At 42.6% G+C, this 25,732-nt stretch overlaps 1 protein-coding gene across 4 annotated transcripts in view; it reads left to right on the forward strand.

Annotated features, from left to right (window-relative positions):
* Nucleotides 1–25,732, forward strand: part of SLC4A7 (solute carrier family 4 member 7) — a 422,082-nt gene that overhangs the window by 156,509 nt on the left and 239,841 nt on the right. For 2 of the 4 annotated variants that reach the window (XM_086942126.1, XM_086942127.1), the window contains exons 4-9: nt 1,792–1,930; nt 2,203–2,363; nt 9,671–9,859; nt 13,104–13,457; nt 17,713–17,828; nt 21,175–21,332. In XM_086942126.1, the coding sequence (XP_086798252.1) occupies nt 1,792–1,930; nt 2,203–2,363; nt 9,671–9,859; nt 13,104–13,457; nt 17,713–17,828; nt 21,175–21,332 (1,117 nt within the window). The remainder of the gene's footprint in view (nt 1–1,791; nt 1,931–2,202; nt 2,364–9,670; nt 9,860–13,103; nt 13,458–17,712; nt 17,829–21,174; nt 21,333–25,732) is intronic. The other 2 variants (XM_086942128.1, XM_086942129.1) reach the window with 2 other exon arrangements.

The raw sequence follows: 25,732 nt of genomic DNA on the forward strand, positions 1-25,732 counted from the left end.
GTATTTTGTGATGAACAATGGTGGCATACATGCAAAGCCAATGTAGTCTCATTGCCAAGACCCTTCCAAGAAGACTGTAATATGGAGAGAAGTAGAGCGGGTGACTTGGCCACTCATGTCTCGAGGGCATATTCCAAACTACATATCTGAAAACTATTTTGGCTGTTGGGAGTTAGAAAGAGGAATATGCCTCCCAGGATTGTTTTTGTGAATGCTCTTGCCTTTTCCTGTACAAAAACAATCCTGCATGCAACACGCTGTGCAGCAAGATGACGCACTGCCTGCCTGACATGGTCTTAAATATGCCCCTGAGGGTGTAAGCAAGTACTTGCGGTTACGTGTAAAGTTCTGTGTAGTAGGTATGAAACTGCTACTGGGACATGATTTTTCTAAAGCATTATAGCATGAAGCACAACGTTGCATGAGTTTTCGTTGTTGGGAATTAAATGAAGGTGTCTCCAAACAGCTTGAATGCCGTGACCTTTGGGATACTACTAAGGGTGGGCGTACGCAAGTAGCTACGCGAAGTGCGTAGTGCACTGTTCAAAATGCTATTCGCACTGATTGCACAGTGCCGGATGCTTGTCCGCACTCTGCAATCAGTGCGAACTGCATCTTGCACAGTGCAAGCAGTCGTTTTTTGCCACTCGAGTAGATTTCGACTCGAGCAGCAGCTTTCTCAAGCGGACCGGTAGTTTCTCATCGCGAGCATACGTGACCACTTGCAATGAGAAACCTGACCTCCCCGCGTTGAGATTCTCGCCAGGAGGTTTATTTTCCACGCTTGATATCAGCAACTTGATGTTGCTGATCGGGAACGAGGGAAAAGTCCGCCGGGATGTCATTTTGCTTGCTCGCGGTCGCCAACTTGACGTTGAGGACTGCTAGCAAGCAAAAAATTACCACTGCACTACGCGACGCGTGTTTGCACTGTGCTACGTGCAATTCGCGTAGTGAGAAGTAATGCAATCTCCACAACTACGCGAGCGTTGTGTTTTGCTCAGGGTTAGATACATTGTTGAGCGGATAATATGGTCTGAAAAAAAATTGCTTTGGAAAACACTTGAAGTAGTATACTGGACCTATTATTTCCATTGATCTCTATTTGACCGGCCACAGTCTGGCCTCTGGCTCTAGTGTGTGGCACACTTCTTGCGAAAAGTAACATTTCCAAAATAATGCACTGGTCACTCGACTGCAGTTGTTTGAGTTAGAGTATTATTTTGCCTCCTGCTTAATACTATCGCTAGCATTTTTAGCAAAAAGACACATTTTTGACATTTGTAAACGTGGTTGGGTGTAACAGAACTTTGAAAGCTTATGATTAGTTAAGTATAAACAAAGAAACCAGTCGGCGACTGCTTGTTTACTTGTGATTTCCATTCAGTACTTCTTATAAACTGTCAGCAATATTGGTTCATACAGTTGAACCAAACTGCATAATTCCCTTCCCAAAAGTACATTACTGTCTGCCTTCTGCTCTTTCCTTTCTTTACACTGTAGTTTGGTGAATGAAACTCACAATAAACTACTCTGTCTCAGAGTTAAAATGTGCTCGAAGGCTTTCCTGTTTTACCTTGGAGAGCTCCAGTGGTACTGTTAAAAGTTTCCAAAATGTGTGCCCCAGTTTGCAGAGCAAACTGTGCCTATTACTTATAAGAAACTGGCTGACCTAGTCTACACATGTAGGCCTGCAAGAATGGGCTTTGGTAGGTTTACGGAGTATGACATTATTTGTTAAGGTCTGTAGTGTGCCAGAACATTGACCCAATGGTTTGCTTGTCAATGTAGACACACCGTCCCAGCGAGTGCAATTTATTCTGGGAACAGAAGATGACGATGAAGAACACATTCCTCACGACCTCTTCACAGAGCTGGATGAACTGTGCCTCCGAGACGGAGGGGAATATGAGTGGAAGGAAACTGCACGGTAAGTTGTCGTAATTTCAGTAGCAAACCTTGAACTACTTGTTAGTCTTTTAGGGAACCTGTTCAATCTTAATTTGGTGATGCAGTATTGACTTCTCTGCTACTAGCTTAAATACTTGTTGTTCCAAGTCTATCCAGTGGTTGTTAAATGCATTCCATAACTCACTGTAAAGTATGCATTTGGTTGATTATTTATTTTCTGTTATTGATCATGCTGGTTGTCAAGGACCAGTCAAGATGCTGAAATTCATACTTTACTACATTAATTGGCAGGTGGCTAAAATTTGAGGAAGATGTAGAAGATGGTGGAGACCGATGGAGCAAACCATATGTGGCGACTCTGTCCTTGCACAGTCTTTTTGAGCTTAGGAGCTGCATCCTAAACGGAACCGTTCTGCTGGATATGAGAGCGAACACCATAGAGGAGATAGCAGGTACGTTTGCATTGGCAAATCTGAAGCTTTGGTTGCATGACAAGCAATTTAATTTCAAATATATTTTATTGCTCTTTGGTCTGAGAACTGAGTCACATTTTGAAAGATATCAAACACTTGCAAATTGTTAATGTGGTCATCAAAAACCCTGACTTTTTCCCTAAAATAGTCTGGAAGGGAGAGCCCCCATTGAGTCTGCAAGTGAATTTCAGTTGGTCCTTACTCCCATACGGTCTACAACGTATGGGCATTCAGCCAAGTCATTCCTTTCAAACTAGAGCATTGGAATGTTGAGCGCTCCATTGAAAACAATTGAGGACTCCAGGCTTCTAATGGCCAGCAGAAACCTGGAGCATCAACATTCCATTGTTTAACGAAGGCCTCGCAGGGTCAGAGTGGACTTCCACCCCCTTTGGGCTCCACAAGGCCTTTGTTTTACAAATTAGAACATTCTGCCCTCTAGGGGTAAAGTGTTCTAACAGCCTTCAAGTCCTCAGTAGCAGGCGCTACCGGCCATTAAAGGCCTGCAGAGCCCACTACGTCTGGCTCTAAGGCTACATTAAAACTCTATAGTCCTTCCAAGCACCTTTTCACACAGTCAGAATTGCTCAGGAGTTGTGGTTTTATCAGAGGATTCTGGCAAAATCAAAACCATCAAAATCCACTTGGTGGCCAGATAGCAGGCCAATCCTTAAGTCATAGATCAGGCACTGGGTTGCAAGGGAACTCATTTCCACGTTATAAAAATGTTTACAATTTTGAGGAAGTGATTTTGGGAATACTTCTAAAATTTGCAGACTTTAAAACATTATTTACACTCCCAGGAAAAATATAATTTACTGTAAAATAGTTTAATGGCAAGAAAATAAAGCAGTACAAGTGCACATGCTTTAATTGGCTGCGACACAGTAGATGTATATTTCTTGGGAGTTCTAATCTGCTCCTGGCACCAGGTGAACTCAGTGGATGACTTTAATCAGCAGTACTTTGTACGGTGGGACTTAAGTTTATTAAGGAAAGATGGTAACTTGATTTAATTTCCTTCCCTGTGCTGATCAGAATAGACTATGCCCACAATCCCCACTTTTGATTTATTGCAGGAGCCCATAGCTGGGTCCTGCTTTTCAAAGATTTGAGTAAATGAGCAGAAGGTTTTCTTGGTAGTAGGCACTGGTAGAATGTATCAAAGGGAAATATTAGCTTGGTGTAACAACTTTAAATTTGGAAAGAATCAGGAAGTCTAAAAATTGGATGAAAAAAAACTACCTAATGGGCTGATCTGATGACTCAAAAGAAGTTAATTATAGTCCGTAATTGGGGATTAACTTGAACGTTTCTCCCTCTGTGCTCTTATGTAAATCGGTATCCATCACCAAAATTTTTCCAACATTTAACCAGAAACAATGTGCTTTTATTTCTAGGTCTTATGTATACATAGTGGTCGATAGAGTACAAGGGAGCAAAAATGCTTTGCATGCAAAACACTGCGGTGTCTTACTTACCCTAGTAAGTGCAGCTACTAGACCAGTTTATCAAGGGGACCAGTTGAAAGTGCTACATTTCAATTTTGGTTTCTTTTTGGTTTACCCTTTAACATGTATGTGTATAGTGAGTATCCCCAACATTCATGTTGACTACTGGCAGGGAAGAGCGTCACAGTCCAAATGTGCCTTGCCAGGAAGCTAAAAAATTTAACCGCTTCCCAGAAATGATTAAAGGTGGGTTTCCAGGTGGACGGGTAAACTAAAGACTGATCACTGAATATAGATCGTAAGACGTATTGCCACAAACCCAACACTGCTCGGTGAACACATGCCACATTATGATCCACCCGAACATAGGTCTTTGGGTTTGATATGGCAGCCTGTTGCTCTACAACACCATTCAATTCCTGAGAATAATGAATGAATTGTGGGACTTGGAGAATGCATGGCTACTCCCAGGAGTGTCCCGACGCTAATGAACAAGCAAGAGCAGAAGAAAGAGGGAGCAATCTAAGAAAAAAGCAATTTCTTCAGTTTTTTAAATGACCATTCACTTGCGACTAACCATAGCTAAGCTGTGTAGGAATTCCAGGCTTGTGAACCCAGGAGGAAAAGTATCTACCTCCTGTTTCTGCTCGCCGAACCCTAGTGACCTTGGCAAAATGACCAGAAGATGACTGTAGAGTTCTAAGGGGAGAATAACATTTAATCCTATTGGGCAAGTACTCTGGCCCAGACTGATGGAGAGCTCTGCGCAGAATTGTCAAGATTTGAAGCCGGGTACATTTCCTGAAATACAACCAGTGTAGATTTATCAGATGGGTTGCAACACCGGTCTTGGAAGCTGGAGTACCAGACTGGACTCTGTGTTCTCAACTGTGTGCAATTTCTGCAGCAGATATTGTGTAATGCCTGCATGCATAGCATTGGCATCAAATCTGGACACTGCCAAGGCCAGGAGCACAGTAGTCCTGAGAGGTAGAGAGGAGTTGTAAGCATTTTTGTGGCCATACGCATCCGGCTAAACCAGGTGCCAAAAACTGTTAGTCTGGGTTAGAAGGGTCAGCTGCTTGCCCAGCTTGACACCCAAGTTATTTGCTCCCTCAACTTGGACCTTGGGTGGAGGGGTCTCATCAAGCAAGTGCGCTTGTAAATTCAAGGTAAAATTAAAGCCACTGCTAAAAACCTCAGTCTTATTAGGGTTGCACTTAAGTTGATTAAGACTCATCCACTGAACAATCAGTCGGGCCTGATGGTCAAGGTTGCTTTGAATTTCTGCGATTTTCTTTTTGGAAAAAAGACAATTCCTTACATTGTATGGCAGACAAATCTACATTGTGATTGCGTGCAGTGAAATTTCAGTGGGCTTTTTCTCTGCCTTTTCACTTTTGTCATAAAAGTTTTTCTTGGTCGGATAAATTAAAATAGAATAGTGTTTGAGAGCAGGCTTGTATTTTATTTTGTCTTCTAGACTATATTGGCTAGGCCAAGCTCTTGCTGCTTTCTTATAAGTTTGCTTAGCCTGTCTGAGATCTTCAGTGAACCAGGGGCAGGAGTGCTTCATCCTACTGACTGGGTGACTGGAGGAAGGGGAAGTCAATTGTTCTGTCGGAGAGCGAACCCAGTTGTCAAAAACGTAATGTCTCACTCAAGTGTACCAGAGAAAGAAGGTATTGTGTTCTCTAGGGCAGTTACCAAGCTGGCCTGGGGGGATCTAGGAGAGAAGCTAGGGTTTAGATGTTGAAACTGGAGTTTTCCGACATCCCTGTTGAGTATCATCCCTCCCAAAGTGAATAAAATTGTGGTCCGTCCATGGAAGAGTGCGGCAATCTGATATTTGTATGACAGAAGCATGCATGGCTAAACCACGTGTGCCTCAACAATGAATGTGCCTTTACCAGGCATGCCTTTACCACGAATTTCGTTGTAAAGGCATATGCGTAGTAATGATCACACACCCCCTCACTGAGCCCTAAAAATCGCCACTCAGCCCTAAACACTATCCTGACCCTCCCTTTCTTTCCCCCACGCTGAGCCCTAAAAACTAGCCCTGTAATGCACCCGAACCGACGACCCTACCCCCCAACCCACCCACCCTAAACGTTAAAACCCAGCCCCCTGCGCAAAAAAACGATCCTGTCCTGAGCCCTAAAATTGCCCCAGCCCAAAAAACTATCCCCCCCCCCCCCCCTCCTCCCCCTAAGAACTAACCAAGCTGCCTCCTTCATGTTCCCCTCTCGATCCTTCCTGTTCCCCTCTCGATCCTTCCTGTTCCCCTCTCGATCCTTCCTGTTCCCCTCTCGATCCTTCCTGTTCCCCTCTCGATCCTTCCTGTTCCTCTCGATCCTTCCTGTTCCTCTCCCTGCCCATCCGGTCACTGCAACTATACCGCTGACTGCCTTAACCATGCATATGCGTCGTTCAGTCATGTGCGTGGTTAAGGTCAAGCAGTGTTCCTCCTGCGGCACGTGTGGCTTAGCACACGTGGCTAATGCAGTTTCCCGGTTCTGATATGCTTAATTTAGTGTTCGTGAAGATCAAATCAATAGTGTTGCCCTCAAGGTGGATGGGGTTTGACACTAATTGGTAAAAGCCAAGTTTAGCCAGAACATTAGTGAGGTTGAGTATCTTTAATATACATTGGGATTGCCCTGCTAATAAAGTCGCCAAGTATGAAGCAATGTGTAAAGCGAAATAGAACCTGTGATGCCACCTCATCAATAGTCCAAAAAAGGACCGGACCAGTGAGGCCTGGGGTCCGATAAATCAGAAGTCCCACAACTGAATGATGAGCTTTCAAAGCAATGCAGAAGCCAAGGACTTCTGCCCCTAAAAGGTTGTTTACAGCAAATGTTGAGCATTGATAAATGTCCTGAAAGATAATGGCTATACCTCCACCTCTTTTGTGTGTGTGTGGTCATCGTTATAGATCTTAAACCCAACTGGAATAGCGAATTATATGAGATGTTTAGAGGAAGTTGCCAGCCAAGTTTGTCATAAAAAGGACATCCGGTCTCTCAATGCAAAGGAGATGGTGAATACAAACTGCATGCTTAGGCAGAAACCGGACATTAACCCCTTTAACTGCGGGGGTTATTCCCCCGCTGTGCTGAGCTCAGCTCGTCATGAGCCACAGTGCTCATGACGAGCTGAGCTCGTCACTGTCACACCCGTTTCCTTAGAACGCTCAGCACAGCAGGGGAATTATCCCCGCGTGAGCGTTCTAACGGCCATGACAAGCTCAGCTAGTCATCAGCACAAGAGCACCGGGCTCATGACGAGCTCAGCTCGTCACCAGAATGGGAGGGGTTAAACAGTATGGCGTTGAAAGAGTATTTAGAGGGGGTACTGCCACGAGTTGTCACAAGTGGGCCTAGAGAGTAATACATTTGGCTTTCAGGGACATGAGGTACAAACCAGGGGAGTATTGGCCTCTAAAGGCATGGGTTTGCATTGGCAAGGAGAAGACTTCTTTAGAGTAACTTAAGTTAGTCATACCTTCTGATAAATAAGGGGCATAGAGGTTGGCTTGGCGCTTTTGGGATGCAGATGGACGTAGACAGGCTTGCCTTAGGTGCGCCTGACAGAGGCCCATCCAAATAGCGTGGGGAGGACAGCCAGCGAACAAGCAACCCTGCCCACACTTAAAACACAAATTCTCATACTTCGCAACATGTAAAACCGGAGTACAGTGTCTCATGTCTCACCCCTCCCCCGAGCCCCCCTTTCCTCCTCTGAAAGAGTTCACCGCAAATATTCCCTTGTCAACAAATCACCAAAAATTCCCAGGCTCGGTTAGCAAGATTGTTAAAAAGATGCAAGTTCAAGGCGCAAACAAATAAAAACATAGATTATTCTAAAAGCAGATTATACAGATTATTCTTAAAGCGGTTAAAAAAACGATTTTAAAGGTAACCAAGACTGCTCACTATGGATGAGGTTAAACACTATCTCCACAGTGTCACAAGTCCAACACATTACCAGCCCTATTAAAGAGGAATAACATCTTAGCAACACATCAGGTGCAACCAACACAATGGTAAATTTCTAAATGTGTACTGCACAGCAAATTACTCAACACTACACCCAGACTCCAAATGAATGCAAACATCTACACTAATCTGTGGAGCCATCTTACATTCTGACTCCAAAAGCATACTATTGAACAGACTAACCACTCGTTCTGCTTACTGCTCCTACCCAGACACAGCCACAAGACTCTGATACCACACTAGCTAAACTAGCACCAAGCTAAAGGACACAACTGGGCAACACAGAGGACGTCCAACTTCCCTAATGATTCTCTGATTAGTACCTAACCCGTCAGACTACTCCCAGACTGCATGTCTTAATATACTAACGCACAGCCTACTCCTAAGACCATACTGCTGCCGAACAAATGCCAGCCTGCAGAAACCTATTGAGTCGTGGGAAAGCAGGGCCGGCTCTAGGCTCATGGTGGCCCTGGGCAGGGAGCGTAGGTAGGGGGCCCCGGAAGAGGGAGTCCGGGCGGCGTGGAGCACGGAGGCCAGTGAAGAGGGGGGGTCAGAGTGTTTGGAAGTGAAACAGAGCCAGAGGCCACCAAATCTCTGCCAGGGGCCGCCACACAAATATATATCGATCCTCAGAAGATTATTATATTAAGGATTTATATTGGCGTGGTGGCCCCTGGGATTTGGTGGCCCTGTGCAGATGCACAGCTTGCACATGCCTAAAGGCGCCCCTTGGGAAAGCACTTGTTCCGGATAGAACTCTGAAGACATGCCAGTGTTTGATGCGATCTAGAAATACCAAGGAACCTAAATAAGTGGGTCTGGGTGGGTGGAAAGCTGGTTCTTCTCTTGCTATTTTGAAGTAAATGATATCTAAATTCAGAGCCATTAATCTTGGAATTTATATATGCAATAAAATAGCGGATCCAGCCTGGGTTGGAAATATGGTCTTAAAATGGAAGCCATGCCCAACATGATTTGTGTTTAGTAAGAGCCACCTTTAAGATCTGCTGTTAGAATGAGGTGCAGACCTTTAGGTTAGTGGCTTTGATGCGTTTACGTAATGTGGGCATTGGATGCTGAGAGAAACAAGATGTCTGGTGGCTAATGACAGCAAGTCATTGTACAAGGGGCCATGGCACACAGAAATAGTAGTGCAAATTGATTGGTTGTATCTCACTGAAACTGTGTTCCCTCATTTTCACTCGCTGCTCAACTCTGCCTGACTGTACACTAGATTGCAACACCATATCCCCAAAAACTTCATAACATTTTGCATGTATTAGTTTAACCCAAACTGTTTTGACTTTTTGATGTTTTGCATCTCTAATTTTGACATTACTAATGGACTGAAATGATGATTTTTTTAAACTCCCCTCTTGTTTGTTGTAATTCATCAAATCCTAATTTATGAACTGCTAGCAAAACTAATGTACTTTGTTTTCTGACTTTGTTTATATGTAGATTCTTTCAGTGATTTACTCCCTAAAGACATGAGCATTCTTAAAGTATTATCACATGAAAATGTTTAATACCAGTTTGTTCCTATTCTAACTTTAAACTTCCATCGCCTTTTTCCTTTACTGATCCTCTGCTTAGCACAACACTGTACAACTTCTCCAGTAACGACTGGCCACCCCAATAATTTTGTTCCCAATTTCCTTACTGGATCTACTAAAGTTTCTCTTATTATATCCTTTAATGAAATGTGAAGTTGTTTCTAGTTCTCTTTTTGGCTTCAGTGTAAGACCTAACAAGTTTTTTTTTGTGCATGTGTTAATCTGAAGGCAGGGTATAGTTTGTGTATCTAACTTTGAACTTGGTACAACAGACATGGTTTTGGACAGCATGATTGTCTCCGGACAGTTGGCGGAGACTTGCAGGGAGCAGGTGAAAGAGGCCCTTTTGAAGCGACACCATCATCAAAACGAGAAGAAGCTCAGCAACCGCATCCCTCTGGTCCGCTCCTTCGCAGACATAGGCAAGAAACATTCTGATCCTCACTTGCTAGAACGAAACGGTGAGATGTTGTAGCAGCCAATATATGTTGACCAGTTCCATATTAAAGTTAAAATGTTAAAGCTGTGAGTATTGCAAGTTGGGGAAAACGGGTGAGACGTATTACTTGCATATGATAACATGTGCTCGACAACCTGGTCTGTCCACATCTGCATGCACTGTTATACGTTGATAGAAAAGCATTTATGTTTCTGCTGTGTAATAGTGTGTATTTCAATATATAGTAACAGTTTTACACAATGGCCACACGTTCAGTGTCTCACTTATTACAGACTGTTGTAGCTGAGACATGTAACGTTTCCTTAGTTCCCTTCCTTTTCCACTAATATACATGTTCAGCTAAATGACTTGCATCTATGGGAAGGATATAATTTGGAACTATCACTCTGAGATGCGCATGTACCTCAGTTTGAAAAGATCAGTTAAGTAGAAATTTTGAGCAATTTCACATAAGAAATAAAAGTTGGTTGTCAAAGGTAAACTGTGATGCCATAGCCAGGAAAGCTTTTTGGAAGACTTATTATGTGCCTGACAAGAAAAATTGCTGTTAATAATTCAAGTGTGACTATGGTGACTGAAACTCTGGTCCAGATTGTATTGGTCCTGGGAACCTTTGTTAGGCCCTTTTGGCCCTCTTTAGTCCCATGCACAATCCCCGTGAAGCTGTTTTCGTACAAAGCTGATTTCCTGATTGCAATAACTTGTGCTGGGTGGATTGGGAAGCACCACTACTATGCATCTCTGAACCGTACGGGATGCCCATCATGGACGAGGAAGTTTTCGGGACACAGCTTTCCTTTTCAGCCCAACCTATTGACTGAAGTTCAGCTAAAAGACTTCCCCATTGTGTTTTTTTCTTCCTCCCTGCTCTTCCTCCGCTTCAATCAATGTTGTATAATGTTCCAGGCATACCCAGATGTTGGGGTAAAGAGAGCCAGACAAAAGAAGTAGCATACAGTTTCTTGCATGGTGACTTTTATCCGATAGGTGGGTCTCATTTTCCTGTTATCATAACATCTGCCACCAGTCAGAACCAGTACGATGCAATTTTTCATTTTTAAAGAAAGAATTTGCACAGGTGTTTTGTCGGCTGAAGCTTGGAGCAGGTTATGCGCAAGGACTTGTGCCGTAATACAAAATCTCTTAAATTCCTTTGTTTGCCGTAAAGTTTTCTCTGCTACCCCTCCACCATTAGCTAGGTGACGGATTACCTATGTTAGGTGTGTAAGAGACCCTACTGACTAGAAGTAACAAACACCATAACATTTTTTATTTTTTTAATTGTGCCTTAAGAGGGTAAAGGCTGGTATCCAAATGTAGCATCTGATGACAAATCCAGGCAACCCATTGTTTTTTTTTGTCCCGGCAGTGTACACTTAAAGGAACCTTGCCCTATAAATTGGAGAGGTGACCTCAAACAGCGTCATCAATATTCTTTTTTTCCATCCTATTATTTTGTTTGAATGTGATTAAATAAGAAAATGCCATAGTGTTGGTCACATGCTAGCCGACTAGCTTTCCAGAAGCCCAGTAGTTTAATTTTTCTCTAGTTCATCTTACATGAATTCAGAATATACTACTTGTCACTTCTAAAGTTTTAAGTATGTTAATATAAAATAAAGAACTAGAAATGTAAGGCTTGCTCTGCCATCTATTGTATTAGTTTCATAATAGAAGAATACATTTTAGCATCACAATTGAAAGCTTAATTAGCTTTTTACATGGCATTTAATCAACGCTTAAGCAAGATTTTTATGTCTAAATATTTAGTTTTTTTTTTAACATCAATGTAATTTTTAGGCCCATAAGCTGGTCGTTTTTTGACTTGGTGAATTCTTAGTTGAAGGTACCAGTGCTGGCATGATGGCTGGGAATTTGTGGGCTTCCAGTGTGCTCACTTTGCAACCATTTCGCATTATAGGACTTTATGTGAAGAATATACTCTGCCTCTCAGCACTTCTACTTCAGCGCCATTTATGACACAGTTCATGCTAGTCTGCCAGAGATGTAGGTCAGGTTTTCATGTTGACTAGCGGTGTATGGTTTAGATTTCCTGAGGGTCATCATGGCTGTTTCTAATATTGAGGCATGGTTTTGATAATTAGGACTGCTTAAGTGTGATTGATGACCAACATAATTTCCTGCAAAGATCTTTTAAAGATGCCCTTCAGTGGGATTTCTTTCTAGGTTGAGTCTAGGTTTGGTTTACCTTCGTTTGAGGCACCCACCCTGATGCTGATAATGTTTTTGGAGCTTTGGATGTTTCATAGTTCCCAAGCTTGATAGAATAATGCCCCTGATGCTGGGCGAGACGGGGCATTGAGTATTTTATTCTTGAAGTGATCACTAAAGCCATTGACCGGTTTGTCGGTTTCGAGAGTAGACTGACATTGTGGAACTGACTATGGTAAGATCGCAATCTGTGGAATACTGCAAATCATTTTTCCTTCTTGTTCCCTATGAATCTGTAAATATCTGAATATTTTGTTGAGCTCGTTCCATAGGATTCTGGGAGCATTGACAGCAGTTCTGCTTTGTTTTTTTGTTTTGTTAGTAAATTCTGTGTAGATTGAACAGAATTGGCTGAACTCTTGGCAGTGACTGATCAGGCCTTACTTCTTTCAATGGCAAGTGCAGTTAGATACCAATAACCTAATTAGAGTGGCAAGGAAGTGTAGTGTGCACCCATCAATATTTTGGGGCATAGAAAGAGAAAAGTGTTGCTTTTGTATTTAATGAAAAAACATTCCACCTGGTCTAGCATGCCTCCATTGCCTTCCCTTTCCAACCGTCCTCTCCTCCCCTTAACATTTGCAATACCCTCCAGATTCCTGTGACCTGCCAGCAGAATCGAGTCAGACTCAAAATGTGGGGCACAGATCAGCAAATCTAAGCATTCTTTTGCTGAAAAGCCATGTTTACCATAAAAGTAGATTTTCTTACTACTGCTTCCAGCTTCTTCTTGTAGTGCAACCAAATCAAGTTTGCTCCCTGGTGTAAATGTGTATATCTACATGTGCTGTCTGCATTACTACTTGGTGCATGCTGTAAGAGCTGCTACAGGCAGGTGTGCTAATGGAGTAGCTTTCTTTCACACTTTAAATTGCTTAAAGATGTTCTATTGTTGTAGTTCCACTTGTACGGCCCTTTAAAGTTTTAATTTGACTTGTTGATACATAGATGTGTTCATGTGTTTTTTCTTCCTATCTCACCTCTTTTAAAAAGTGCTTTCTGGTTCACTTCAGGGGAAGGCCTGTCAGCCTCCCGTAACTCTTTGCGTGCAGGTCTGTCAGCCTCCAACCTGTCTCTACGACGAGAATCGCGCCTCTCGCTTCTTCTGGATTACCTGCTTCCTTCAAGAGCTGGCACTCCATCAGGCTCGAGGTGTGCCACCCCAGTGCCCACTCCACAAAATACACCTCCTGCTACTCCTAGGCTGAATCGCCTGGTATCGGCCAGTTCTCAACAGGGTGAGGCTGATGGCTCTGAGCACCAGGTGTACTCTGCTGACGATATTCCGACAGTAGTAGTCCATCCCCCCGAGGAGGACATAGACACTCCGGATCAGAAGCAAGACGAGAGCTGTGATCAGAAACCAGGCAACTATCCAAACCGCCAGCGTGCCGTGCTTTGTGCATCTGTTTTCCTTGCACTGGCATGCTTGTGCAGCACACCGCTTGAGCCAAACGTGACAAGTTTGCTGTTTATATTTCACTCACCGTGCATGTTTTATCACGTCTTGAGTGTGATCATGTTGTCCACTTTTTTTTTCAAATACATGTAAAGCAGAAAGCTAAAATGTTAGCAAACTGGTTTCCTTTTATCTGTCACTATCAGTTGTATCATTTTATTCCAATATGAAAGTCTGACGCCAAATTCATATTCCATCCTATTGCCTAGTTGATTCCATAATTTGATAGTGTTAGCTCTGTGCATGCAAAACTTGTTTTGCGTAGGACGGAACGTGGCTTTCAATTTTGAAGCCATTGTGACACACCTTGGAAAATGGTAACCTCCCTGATTATACCTACATTCAGCCTGCTGCCTAAATTGCATTGTAAACAGACTTGGTTATACAAAGATTGGCATGTTCTGATATAAGGTCTGCAACTAGTACTTAAAGAGGAACTAAAACACATGCAGGAACTTGACAAACATTTTTGTTGGATGAACACAAATGGTCAGCTGTGGAATAGACAGACTTACTATTCTGCAATGGAAAAGAAGGGTTTGAGTGAACTCTAAGGGGGCACTGCTTTTGAGCATTGGCAATAGTCCCCATCCCCCTCCTTTATGTCAGATGTGTTCAGTGCTGCTGTTACTTCAGTTCCAATGTGTCCCTCGAAATATAAGGAGCGCCGGACATAGACTCCATCTAACAAAAAGACAGAAAAAAAAGTCTAAGCCATTCTTCTGTTGAGCAATCGCATGAAGTACAACCTCTGAAAGAGGCTTGCCTTTGAAAGCAGGATCACCCCCAAGGCACCGAATGACTTTGGAATGATCTAGCAAACGTGGCTACAGCAGAGGACATACAAATTCCCAAAACAGGATCCGTAATGATGATCTTTGACGACTTTTGGTTTGACATGCAAGATTTTTTAAACCTGTGCCTTGTTTTGCTTAAATGGGAGCTATATTTTTCTTTTTCCAAAAGGCAGCAACACTCATTACTGCAAAATTTGTGCATAGTACTTGGTGCCAGGATACATTCTCCCCTATCTTTTTATCCCAGGTCTCTTCTACTCCCCATTTGCAAGTAGTGCCATGTTGGGTATATTTAAACAGTTCTGGCTTTGTACCAAACAACACCTATTGTTATGACAGTTCGAAGTAGGCGCTTACGCCAACCCTTCCTTTCACAGCCCTAAAATGTAATACCCGAGTAGAAGTGCTGCTGTTGAGACTTGGCCACTGCTCACTTCTTCACTTGGTTCATGGTTTTCATCTTGAGGATGTGGTTTTCTTTCCTCACTGTAGTGCCCACTCTCTCCCTCCCCACATGGCAATAACAAATTAAGCCATCTAAACTTTCTGGCTGGAAAAACTTTGGAACAAAAACGGCTTCTCTGATTAGATTGGATCTGTATGGATGGTGAAGGGACACACGAGAAGTAAGAGATAATTCATGGAGACCAATGCAAAGAGAAGGATTATTTTTTAACGATGGTGTTTCATTTATTTTAGCAAACCAGGATTTTGTTTCTATTTCCCTTTTAAATATAAACATTACTTGCTTGCATTTGAAGAATATGAAACTCTGCTCATTTAGTGCCATGTTTATTAAAAAAATGTGGTGCCTGCCATAGTGTGAAATTCTTTGCATTTAAACTAATTTCAGTTTTGAACCGATTAATTGATGTGTCCAGTATATTTTTTTAATTTATTTGAATTGAACTAGGATTTGAATTAATTGAATATTCCATAACATAAGGACACATACCTCTGTTATGTGCACTGATTGCCTTTGATCACATAATTACTTAAGATGCCTTTTACCCAAAGTTCGCATTAGAATCACTCAAAATATTCCTGAAATATCGCTATTTGCATAGAACCCCTTTAAGTCGCAGACAGTATTGTGAAGAAGAGATGCACATTGAACGTATTGATTAAATTAACCACCGATTCTCTCACCATGGTGTATCTTACTTCTAAAGATTGATTGTAGACAAATGGAGGATCATTCTTCGTTGCCTCCCAGCAAAATTTGACTATTAGTTGGGAGGCAAGGGTTTGGGAATCTGTTTTTCTGTTACAAAAGCCGTAAATTATGAATATCTATTTTTGCCATACTGGAAGAATACCTACATAATCTTTGCACCACAGTCCTGCTAGTAATTGGAGTTGCCATGATTTCAATAAATGTTAAGTGAAACATAATAGTGATGGCAGTCCAAAGCTATTTGCCTTCAGATAGTCTTTAGAACCAAGTATTCGTAAAAGTCCATTCGAGTGTTCATGGATAATTTGTCTATCTGAGGCTTCCAAGGCACACTGAGACTGCAGTAACGAGATTGCCTTCTTTGTGCCGCAGGAACTAAAGATCGAGTAGCGATAGCGAGTATTGTGCATCAGTGCTGCAAATCCTCAGTTTTGCCTCCTCCTTTACAGGAAGGGGTTAGATTCTGAATGGAAGGTGTAGAGGACTGCTATGATGTATTTTGGTGCGGTGACTCCTTCAGAGTCTGATCGCAAATGTTCCACTATGGCCATCTTGGGCTCAAGAAACCCCTTTGACCCGGTTTCAGTTTGCAAAGCTCAATATCCTACCAAAGCAGCGGTCCTAGAATGGTGCACTTAGTTTACTACAGTGATGGGAATCAACCTTCATGGCTGCCTTACTTTTTTAGTGTCATTAGCAAGGACAGTCATGGTTTCATGCAGATGTTTTTGCACATTCTTTCTTCATGATGTACTTCAGCTAAAACCAAAGGACTGGGAAAGGGGCTTGAGACCACAGGTCTTCTTTTGATCACTTGACTGCTGTCCTATTGAAGTATTTGATCTGCCTTTTAAATCCATTAGGCACTATAGGTTTTAAGTTGGTGGAGTTGAGTACAAAAAGTATCTTCATCAATGCCGATTAATAGTAGTGGTCCCTCCTAAAGATGATCAGTAAGGCGGGGGTGGGGAGATTAAGAGATGTGGCATGTTAGTTTAGTATGCACTCTTAATGAAATGTATGGTTATACACAGAATCTTACTCCTCGCTACATATAAATATATATAGATATATAGATAGATAGACATTTAAAAAATCTTCTTTTGGTGCAGCCTTCCTGGCACCAGGTCTGCTGCCATTTAACTCAGTCCTGTAGAACCTTACATTGATAAGTGATACAGGAATTTCATATAAAAAAAAACAAGCCTTCTTTTCTTTGACACTTGGAATAGGTTTCCTACCTCTTATCACCCCCACCCTTTCTTCACCCAATTCGGTCTTCCTTGTGCCACTGGATGCGAAAGCTGCTTTGGTTCATGCAGTCAATACTACCTGCTATCGCTCTCTTATTTATTTGTGCACATTCTTTTGTAACAGTGAGGTCATTTTTTGTCCTCCATTCCAGGGAGTAGGTTTTTGCCTTCAGATGTGGTTCACATGTATGCTAATGAACAGGGCAGATCATTCTTCCAAATGATTAACCGCATTAGTTGGAATGGTATAAGTGGTGTTTCGAATTCCACTAACCTTGTTATGCAAAAGGACCTTGCATGCAAGTTTCTCAGTTTTTGTTTTTGTGTGTACACATTGCCATTTATGGCAGATCTATGGCCTTCAAATCCAGGGCTTCTTTCAACTATTAGGCCACTATTCTTGTATTATTCAACTACAAAACTGTAATCTGCTTCTTGGCCTTTGAATAGCAATTCTCAAAGTGAGGGTTGATCATTGATAGTTCATGATTGCCTTGCATTGAACCGGTGTAGACTGACCATTTGGAATGGACATTTCATGCATAGAACTGATGTCATGTAACCAATTGACGTTTCACAGTTTGTTCTACCATGGTTATCTGAACATCTTCTGTCCCCATGCTGCATCCTCACGCGTCCTCGTGCACCATCAGCTGCTTTTTTTATTTTTATTTAAATTAAAATTGTATTCCTGTAAAGATTTGGTCTGCTCTTTCCGTCTCAAAATACTTTCTAATTGCCCCTCATTTGTTTTTTCTTTTTCATAGCTAAAAAGGAAACCTGTGTTGTGTTGCGCCACAAATACTAATATTGCTTTCATGTATCTTAACTTTATGTTGGGTTTAGTAGGCTCGCACGTTGTGTGCTTATTTTTAAACCTTTCTCTTCTGCCACCAACCCCAGTTTTGAACAATTTGATTTTGTTTGACCGTGCAGGATTATTGCAGTCTCCTCAGTCATCTCCTGGTAACTTGGATGCTGGCAAAGTAGTGGATTCGAAAGGTAATGGACCGGGTGGAAGCCATGAGAACAGTACAGTTGACTTCAGTAAGGTATGTGATAGCTAAAATATACACTTAAGAACATTTATTCTTGTAGATGTATTGCTGTGGGTCACTGAAAATCCCAAAAATATGTTCATAAACATAAACATTGTGCATTGTTGCACGAATATTGTGATAAGAATTGTACTGTCCTTCGTAGTGTTGAAGTGTGAAATTACCCTTGCAGATGCTTTATCTCTGATCTAAATTATCCTAGATGCATGTTATCTTGAGTTTGTGGGCTTGTGAATTGGAGATGGAAATGGTACCTTCATAGTTTTGGGTACTAATAATTGTACATAGGAAATGCATATGTTTTTGTTTTGATAATAACTATGTCCCAGCTTGATGAATATCCATGAATTTTATCAAATGAAAATAACTTTTCACATTTATTTCTAATAGAGGATGGTCTTCCCAGGTACTAATAGTACTGTAGGTCAGTGTAATAACACCATCATTGCCATGAACATACATACCAGTGAGCTTGCTATGCTATGTAAAACTGTGCAGCCTTCTGTGTTTGAGTTGCCATAGTCCATGGCAAATCCGCCTTCGTCTCTTCCAATAGGAACAGTCCAGCCCGAATTTCCATGCCTGGTCCACTCTGAACCGGGATACAAGAAATCCAAGACCGGTTTTGGCCTTAAGTCCGTGCAGCAGTGCCGTGGGATCTGAGCTTTTCTTGTCTGAGGCCAAATCAAGTTGAAACTGGTGTGGGATTGCTTGTTCCCTCCTAGGTGGCTTGTGGGGCGTAGGAGGGGTGTGGGGGGAAGGGGGGGGGGTTTAACTTGGCAATTCGGAATAGACTGTTCCCATAAGGAGCAAGTTCAGTGATTTGCATAAGGTGGGCCTCTGTTTCTAGCGACACAGGCATAAAACAATGGGTGGGAATGCTACCACGAGTATTTGCCAGTGGTTAGACAATTTGCACTCCTTCCGCCATCTTTTGTGTGTTGACCAATACTGGCTGGGTTACTGTCACTGAGCCGAGCCAATTTTCAGACCCTATGCCCAGCAGCCACTGAATATAGTTGTAGATCAGGGTTTTCCAGTGCTTCTCCCCGATGGCCAGATCCATGTCATATTTTCATGATCACTATATTTATCGAAATGTGGACATGCAAAAAATCTATCACGGATCCGGCCTTCAGGATAGACATGGGAGAACCCAGCTGAAGATCATGCTGCATGGACAGTAAGAGTTACATATTGCACTGAGTCGTACACCTGGTAGGTGCCTCTGCAGAGTAAGTATATGACCTCCTTCTAATGAGCAACAAAGCATGGTCTCTGGCCATGCACAGTGGTCCTAGAATGAGCAATCCATGTATGTTTACTTGGACTCACTCAATCATGCACTCACACTTGTTGTTTTCATATAGTGTTCCCGGTATGGAAAAAATATAGAATAAAATGATTGAGTTGAGGTTAAGAACATTTGTTTTGTACCCAGTGGATTACAGACCTTCATTTTCTCAAAAAAAGTAAAGGGAAAGCATTTACAATGTTCTTTTGTAGTTCAGCTGATTGATTTATAAGCCCTTTCTGCCATTATTTCTATGGTACTGAACATGCTTTTTGGTACCAGATATTCGGATAGAAATTCCCATGCCGGCTCACAGGAGCTTCTCTACTGATTCCATGCACAATCACTTAATATTCTTCCCAAGCAGATTATGATTGCAATTTTCTGAAGTTGGCACTTTGTATACAGATAAGCAAATGCTGTAGAATGTTTGTGTTTTGCTACATCTGACACCTTCACACTAACATTTCAACATTTAAGCACATATTCCTGCATGCAGTGCCTTATGAAAGATTTCGTTTCAATTAAGATTTTCCAGTCTCGAGGGGCAACAACCCTCCGTCCTCAGTAGGAGAAAAGGCATTCCCAGTGAATGTTTAAGATAATGTAGGGGAAATAAACTGGGTGGGCGTGAGAATGTGGTAAGTGCATGCATAAAAAATGGGCAAATTAATTATATCGCCCTAGGAGACACGGCTTGCCAAACCAGTGATCTAAAAATAACAATGCCTTTCTAAATATGGCGTTTCATAGCCTTTGAGGAATCTGCGTTGTATTCATGCTACAAGTACCACAGTTGATTGTAAAATCACAAATGGATGGTGAAGTTGTCAAGATTGCACGCAGGCTTACTTTACCTTGGTCCGTGTTGTTAACAAAAGACTTTCAACCATTCTATTTTCGGCTATCTACATGAGCCAATTTCCAACTGTAGATTAAGTGGAAATAGACATTTCACTCTTATCAGAATTAAGTGTCATGTTGAATAGAAAACTCTGATATTACAGCAGTAACTGTCACTGATACCTTTCAGTACTCTTGCATACGCCTTGTCTTAAACTGTTTATTGTGGGTACCATCCTCTAACCTTCCTTGCATGTGTTGTAGTGCTAGAATGCATCGAGGAGAGGCACAAATATATGAAAGCTTGTGCAGTAACTTTGTTCACACATTAGAACACCCAACAATGAAAAGACCTTGGTCCCACTGGGGTATTATGCTTCGGACTAAACATGTGATTCATCCACTTTCTCTGGAGTGTTTTCTTAATATGGCGCTAATCCCAAAGTTAAGCAATGCAGGTACCCCAGGTTCTTGTCTGATCCTTTCTGTCTTTGTTTTAAATTCTGTTATTCACAACCTTTATAATTTTGCTTGCCCTTTTTGTGTTCCCCCTCCTCGTTTCCTGTTCGGCAGGAATCAGACTCTTGGCAGTGTAGTTGTGGCACACTTGGTGTGGGACTCAGGAGGTCAGCTGTAAGTGTTTATGGTTAGCTGTTCAACAAGTGTTAGCCACTGGTGCTAGTCAATGTGTCTTACTGGTTCCGTAAACCTGTTTGTACTTTAATCAAATGTAAGTTGTTGTTGTGGTGTTGTGTATTCAACTTTTACCTTCATGGAATTATACGCATGAAGAACTGCACTGGTCCTTCAGGTTGTGGGTACCATTGTCTAGGATTCCTGTTAGTACAGTAATCTGTCAAATATGCAATTTCTTTTCCTCCCCTTAATTTTAAACTTAAGGAAGGCTCAGTGCTCCAGGTTCTGAAACATGCTGTATACTTGCATAAGATATCCTGTAAATGTATGCCCTAATGTTGACACGTTAATTTTCATATTGTACATGTACATTACATTACTTGATTTTTATCAGTAGTAGAAAAATATGTTAGACGGCTCCATCGGTATCATTGTTTGCAAGACAGTTTGCTAATTATTACCATTTGAATAAGTTGTTAGTTTTACAGTAAAGTGTTTCGTTTGCCTGAGCCTGCGTGAGCAATGCAGAGAATACACTCTCAGCTTTACTTTCTCACATTTGTTAAGGTTGACATGAACTTCATGAAGAAAATCCCGCCTGGTGCGGAGGCCTCTAATGTTCTGGTGGGAGAGGTGGAATCCTTGGAGAGGCCCATCATTGCTTTTGTACGATTGTCTCCTGCTGTTCTACTATCGGGGCTCACAGAGGTCCCCGTTCCTACGAGGTAAGCATTATTTTGTTTACTGCTAGTACAAACACTCATATACATGCGCGCTCTTCACCAAACATGCACACAGACACTAACACTCCCCACTGCAATGATCACTTTTGATTGAATTCCCTCTGTTGAAAGAGAAAGCAACAACATTTTTAATTGTACACTGTAGGAAAGTAGGATCTGCTTCTTATGTTTATTACCCCCACTTTTTACTTTTCGCTCCCACTGTTTTGACTAGTCTAGCTGGGATCCTGCTATTCAGGACCCCAGCCTTTCTCCTCTAAATTGATGTGTGTACAACTCCAGATTGGATACTGGGGTGCCCTTATCAGTCCCTAGTATATGGTACCCAGGGCATAGTTACCCCAGCGCCTCCCATGAGCTGAAGCATGTATTATTGTATTGTAATTGCCTTTGTATAGAGCTTACTACCCTACATATACAAAGCAATACCCTAAGATGGGTACATATCTATAGGGAAATTAATGTTTATATACAGAGGGACACTGTAGGAACTGGGGTCACCAGTTCCCCGGGGGTTGCCTGGCATGAGTAGGTAGGCATCCGAAAGCTTAGGTGTTAAGTGACTACCCAGCACACGCATCCACTGAGACAATAAATGCACGCAATGACGGAGACCACACCAGTGAGTTTTGATTAAAACAATAAGCTTTTATCTAAGATCAAGGTTCAGGGTAATCAAAAATCACAGTATCAATTACTCATCAAAGCATTTCATCAGAGGGGGGGGGGGAGTAAAGGGAGCAATCCAAGAGTCAGAATACCATATGTCAATATCACATTTCATTAAGATAGGAAAGAGCATTTCATTAGAAGCTTAAACATGTCCTTACCCAACCATAACATTTCGCTAGGCAAGAATAAAACTTTTCATCTGGCAAGGTTATCTATCTCCTCAGGTGAGAATAAACATTTAATCATCTACTGGTAGGTAATTACTCCACATTTTCCTATGGAAGAATAACCATTTCATTAGGTATAAACCAACATGCCATCAGGTAAGTTTACACATTGCCTCCAGCATGGGTATAATATTTCATTAATAAACAACCCCTGCAGTATAGCACTTTAGGCATTTGGGCAACAGTTCCTTAGGTAGAATAAACATTTCATGAAGCCCGCCCCTGCAAGGAATTCATTACAAAGACATTATATTATCTGTCCAGTTAGCAGGAATAAAACATTTCCTTCTACCACTGTAGGCATTCGGGAACCCCTACCCTAGACAGGAGTAAAACATTTCCATTTCACAGGAATAAACAATGCACCAGTAAAAGTACTTCATCCATCCCCAAATAACCCAGGCGTCAGGAATCAGCATAACACTAAACAAGAGTAAAACATTTCATCGGGGGAGAAAAGGGTACAGTAACCAATATAGCATGACTCCCTAACCATTACCTAAAGGGAAATCAAGGGTCACTACTCTGGCATCAACCAGTTCATTAGGTGAGACTAGAACATTCCATCAAACATATGCTGGGCAATTCATCAAGTCATGAAATAGACAGTGCCTAAAGTAGATCAGGCATACCCCGGGTAAAGAATGAACAATTACCTAATCAGGGATCAATATTTCATCACATAGGGTTACCCACTCCTTGAGTGAAGAGGGACAGTTCCTTTCATCCTTCATTTGGCAGGAAGGAAACCATTTCACTTAGCCAGACTATTCACTCCAGCAGGCCACATTAATATTTCCACACTCTGGGCCAGGAAGAACAGTTAGTTCAGCATAGGAGCGCCAACCCCTAAGCAGGGGGAAAACATTTCATGGCATAACCATGTTAGGAGGACTAACCATTCCATTATTGGAAAACCGTTTCATCAGCAGAAGTGAAACCTCTTATTAGCCAGGTTTATGTATTTATTTATTTATTTTATTTTGAAAGTTTTATATAGCGCAGACAAGATCTTCGCAGATATCGGAGCGCTTTACAAAGAGTAGTACATGAGGGAGCATAGTCAGACAGATAAATCAATAGGTCAAACAGTACAAATAGGTGGCTACAAAGCCAATCATGTGAGTAATAAGACAACTAATACAAATAATCAAAGGGGTTAAACATGTAGTACAGATCGGTGCAGAGTATTAACAGTGTTCGAGATAATAGTTCAAGTGTATTTAGCCATGAGGATAGCTTTTACTTCATTTTTAAAGAGTGTAGTGGAAGAGATAAGCCTGGTTTCGGGCGGGAGTGAGTTCCAGATCCTAGGCGCCATTCCTGAGAAGGAGCGCTTATGTTTTTTCCTTCCGGAATCTTCGAGGTTTCAGCAGAAGATGGTTTGTGCCTCTAGTGTTTCTAGCTCCGCCAGAGATTGTCAGTTTCTGAGCGAGGTATCCGGTGAGTTTAGGTGTACCGCCTTGTGTGTCATGCAGGCGATTTTCAGATGTATTCTGGCTTCAAAAGGCAGCCAGTTCAGGGATTTCAAGTCAGGGGTAATTTGGGAGTGCTTTTTTGACCCAGTGATGAGTCTCGCTGCAGCGTTTAGAGAAGCTCTTAGGGGTGCGGTTGTAGTTAGGGGGAGTCCGCAGAGGGCGATGCTGCCGTATTCAATTCGAGGGATGACTAGTGCTTGTACTGCTGTTTGGAAGTCTTTGGCTGGGAGGAAGGGTTTAAGTTTCCTCAGAGTATTGATCTGGAAGTTCGCTCCCTTTGTTGCCTTGCTGATATGTTGCTGCATGTTGAGATTGGTGTCGAGTATTATGCCTAAAGATTTTGCTGAGTCCACGATGGTGGGTTGGACATTGAGTGCGGTTAGGTGTTTAAGCCAAATTTGAGTGGTGGAGATCTTCGCTGGAGGGGAGATCAGAAGGAACTCTGTTTTCAGGGCATTGAGTTTGAGATGATTATCGGCAAGCCAGGATTGGGTGCATCTGATCGTTGAGTTCAGGAGCAAGATGTCTTTGGGGGACTGTAATTTGAGATAAAGTTGGGTGTCATCGGCGTACATGTGAAAGTGTACATTGGATGCTTGTAGCAAGGTGGTGAGAGGTTCCATGACTAGGTTGAACAGAGTTGGGGATAGAGAGGATCCTTGGGGGACGCCTAGCGTTACGGGTATTGGCGAGGACATCAGGTTGTTGCTCTTGAAGGTTGTTGCTCTTGAATTTCTGCGACCTGTTGTGAAGAAAGGAAGTGAGTGACTTGAGAACAGTTCCAGATAAACCCATTCTTGTGTTTAGTAGTTCTAGTAAATTCTCATGTTTAACAGTGTCTAATGCTGAAGAGAGATCAAGGAGGATGAGGAGGCAGGTGTCGTTTTGGTCTAGCATTTGAAGTGCGTCGTCAATTATGTGAGTCATAGCAGTTTCTGTACTGTGTCCTGCTCGGAAGCCTGACTGGTGAGGGTTGAGGAGATCAAATTGTTCAATGTGTTTAGTCAATTGTAGTTGTGCGCATTTTTCCAGCAGTTTGGCGAGAGTGGGAATATTGGTAATGGGACGGTAATTGTTGAGATTAGAGGGGTCGGCTGTAGCTTTCTTTAGTAGAGGTGTGACCTGACCAACTTTGAGGGAGTCGGGTATGCTTCCTTGTTGGAGAGAGCTGTTGATAATTTTAGTCCAGAGAGGGAGAAGCAAAGGGGTAAAGTCTTTTACTGCGGTAGCAGGAAGGGGGTCCGTGAGGTGATTGGATGGTCTCAGGGTGCTGAGCAGTTTGCCAATTTCTTCTTCCGAGTATGTGCCAAAGGTTGACCATGTAGCATTGTTTTTTGGTTCAGTGGGTGCTAGGCACTGGGGTTTGGAGTAGAGGCTTGAGTCAATGAGGAGATCGGTCTTTATGTTGTCAGTTTTTTGGATAAAGAAAGCAGCGAAGACATCACAGGAGGGTGCCTCACGCCCAGTGTTGAGTGGTTGGGGTTGATCCTTGGATTGTGATCTGATTTGGTCTGATCTGATTTGGATTGTGATCTGATCCTTGGATTGTGATCTGAGGTTTAAACCATGCATAATCAACTTTACCCCAGGCAGGGGTTAACTTCCATCAATTGAGGCCCCCACGGTGTCTTTTGGGGCCCTGGCCCCGTTCCAATACTTACAGGGGGCCAATGGGGCCAACAGGGCCCAGCAACAGCTTTCCCCAGGGGTCGGGGGCGATCTCAGGGCCTCCTCTGGGCCTTCCGCCCTCCTCCCCGGGGTTACCTTCTCTTCGGCCCTTCCAGGGCCCTTGCGGAAGTTTAGTTGATTGGGGGAGGGCTTGTGCTCTTCTAGGAGCCCTCCGGCGGTCTGGGGGCCGGTCAGGACCCTCTCTAGGCTGTCGCCGGCAGGTGGGGGCTCCTTCGACCCGCCTGGAGCTTGCACTGGCAGATGGGGGGCTCGGACTCTCTCGTAGTCCTCCCCGATGTCGAAGGGCTGTTCCCGGCCTCCGGGAGGGCGCGCCCGC

This window comes from Lissotriton vulgaris, chromosome 10 (assembly GCF_964263255.1).
Source record: "Lissotriton vulgaris chromosome 10, aLisVul1.2, whole genome shotgun sequence".
NCBI lineage: Eukaryota > Metazoa > Chordata > Amphibia > Caudata > Salamandridae > Lissotriton > Lissotriton vulgaris.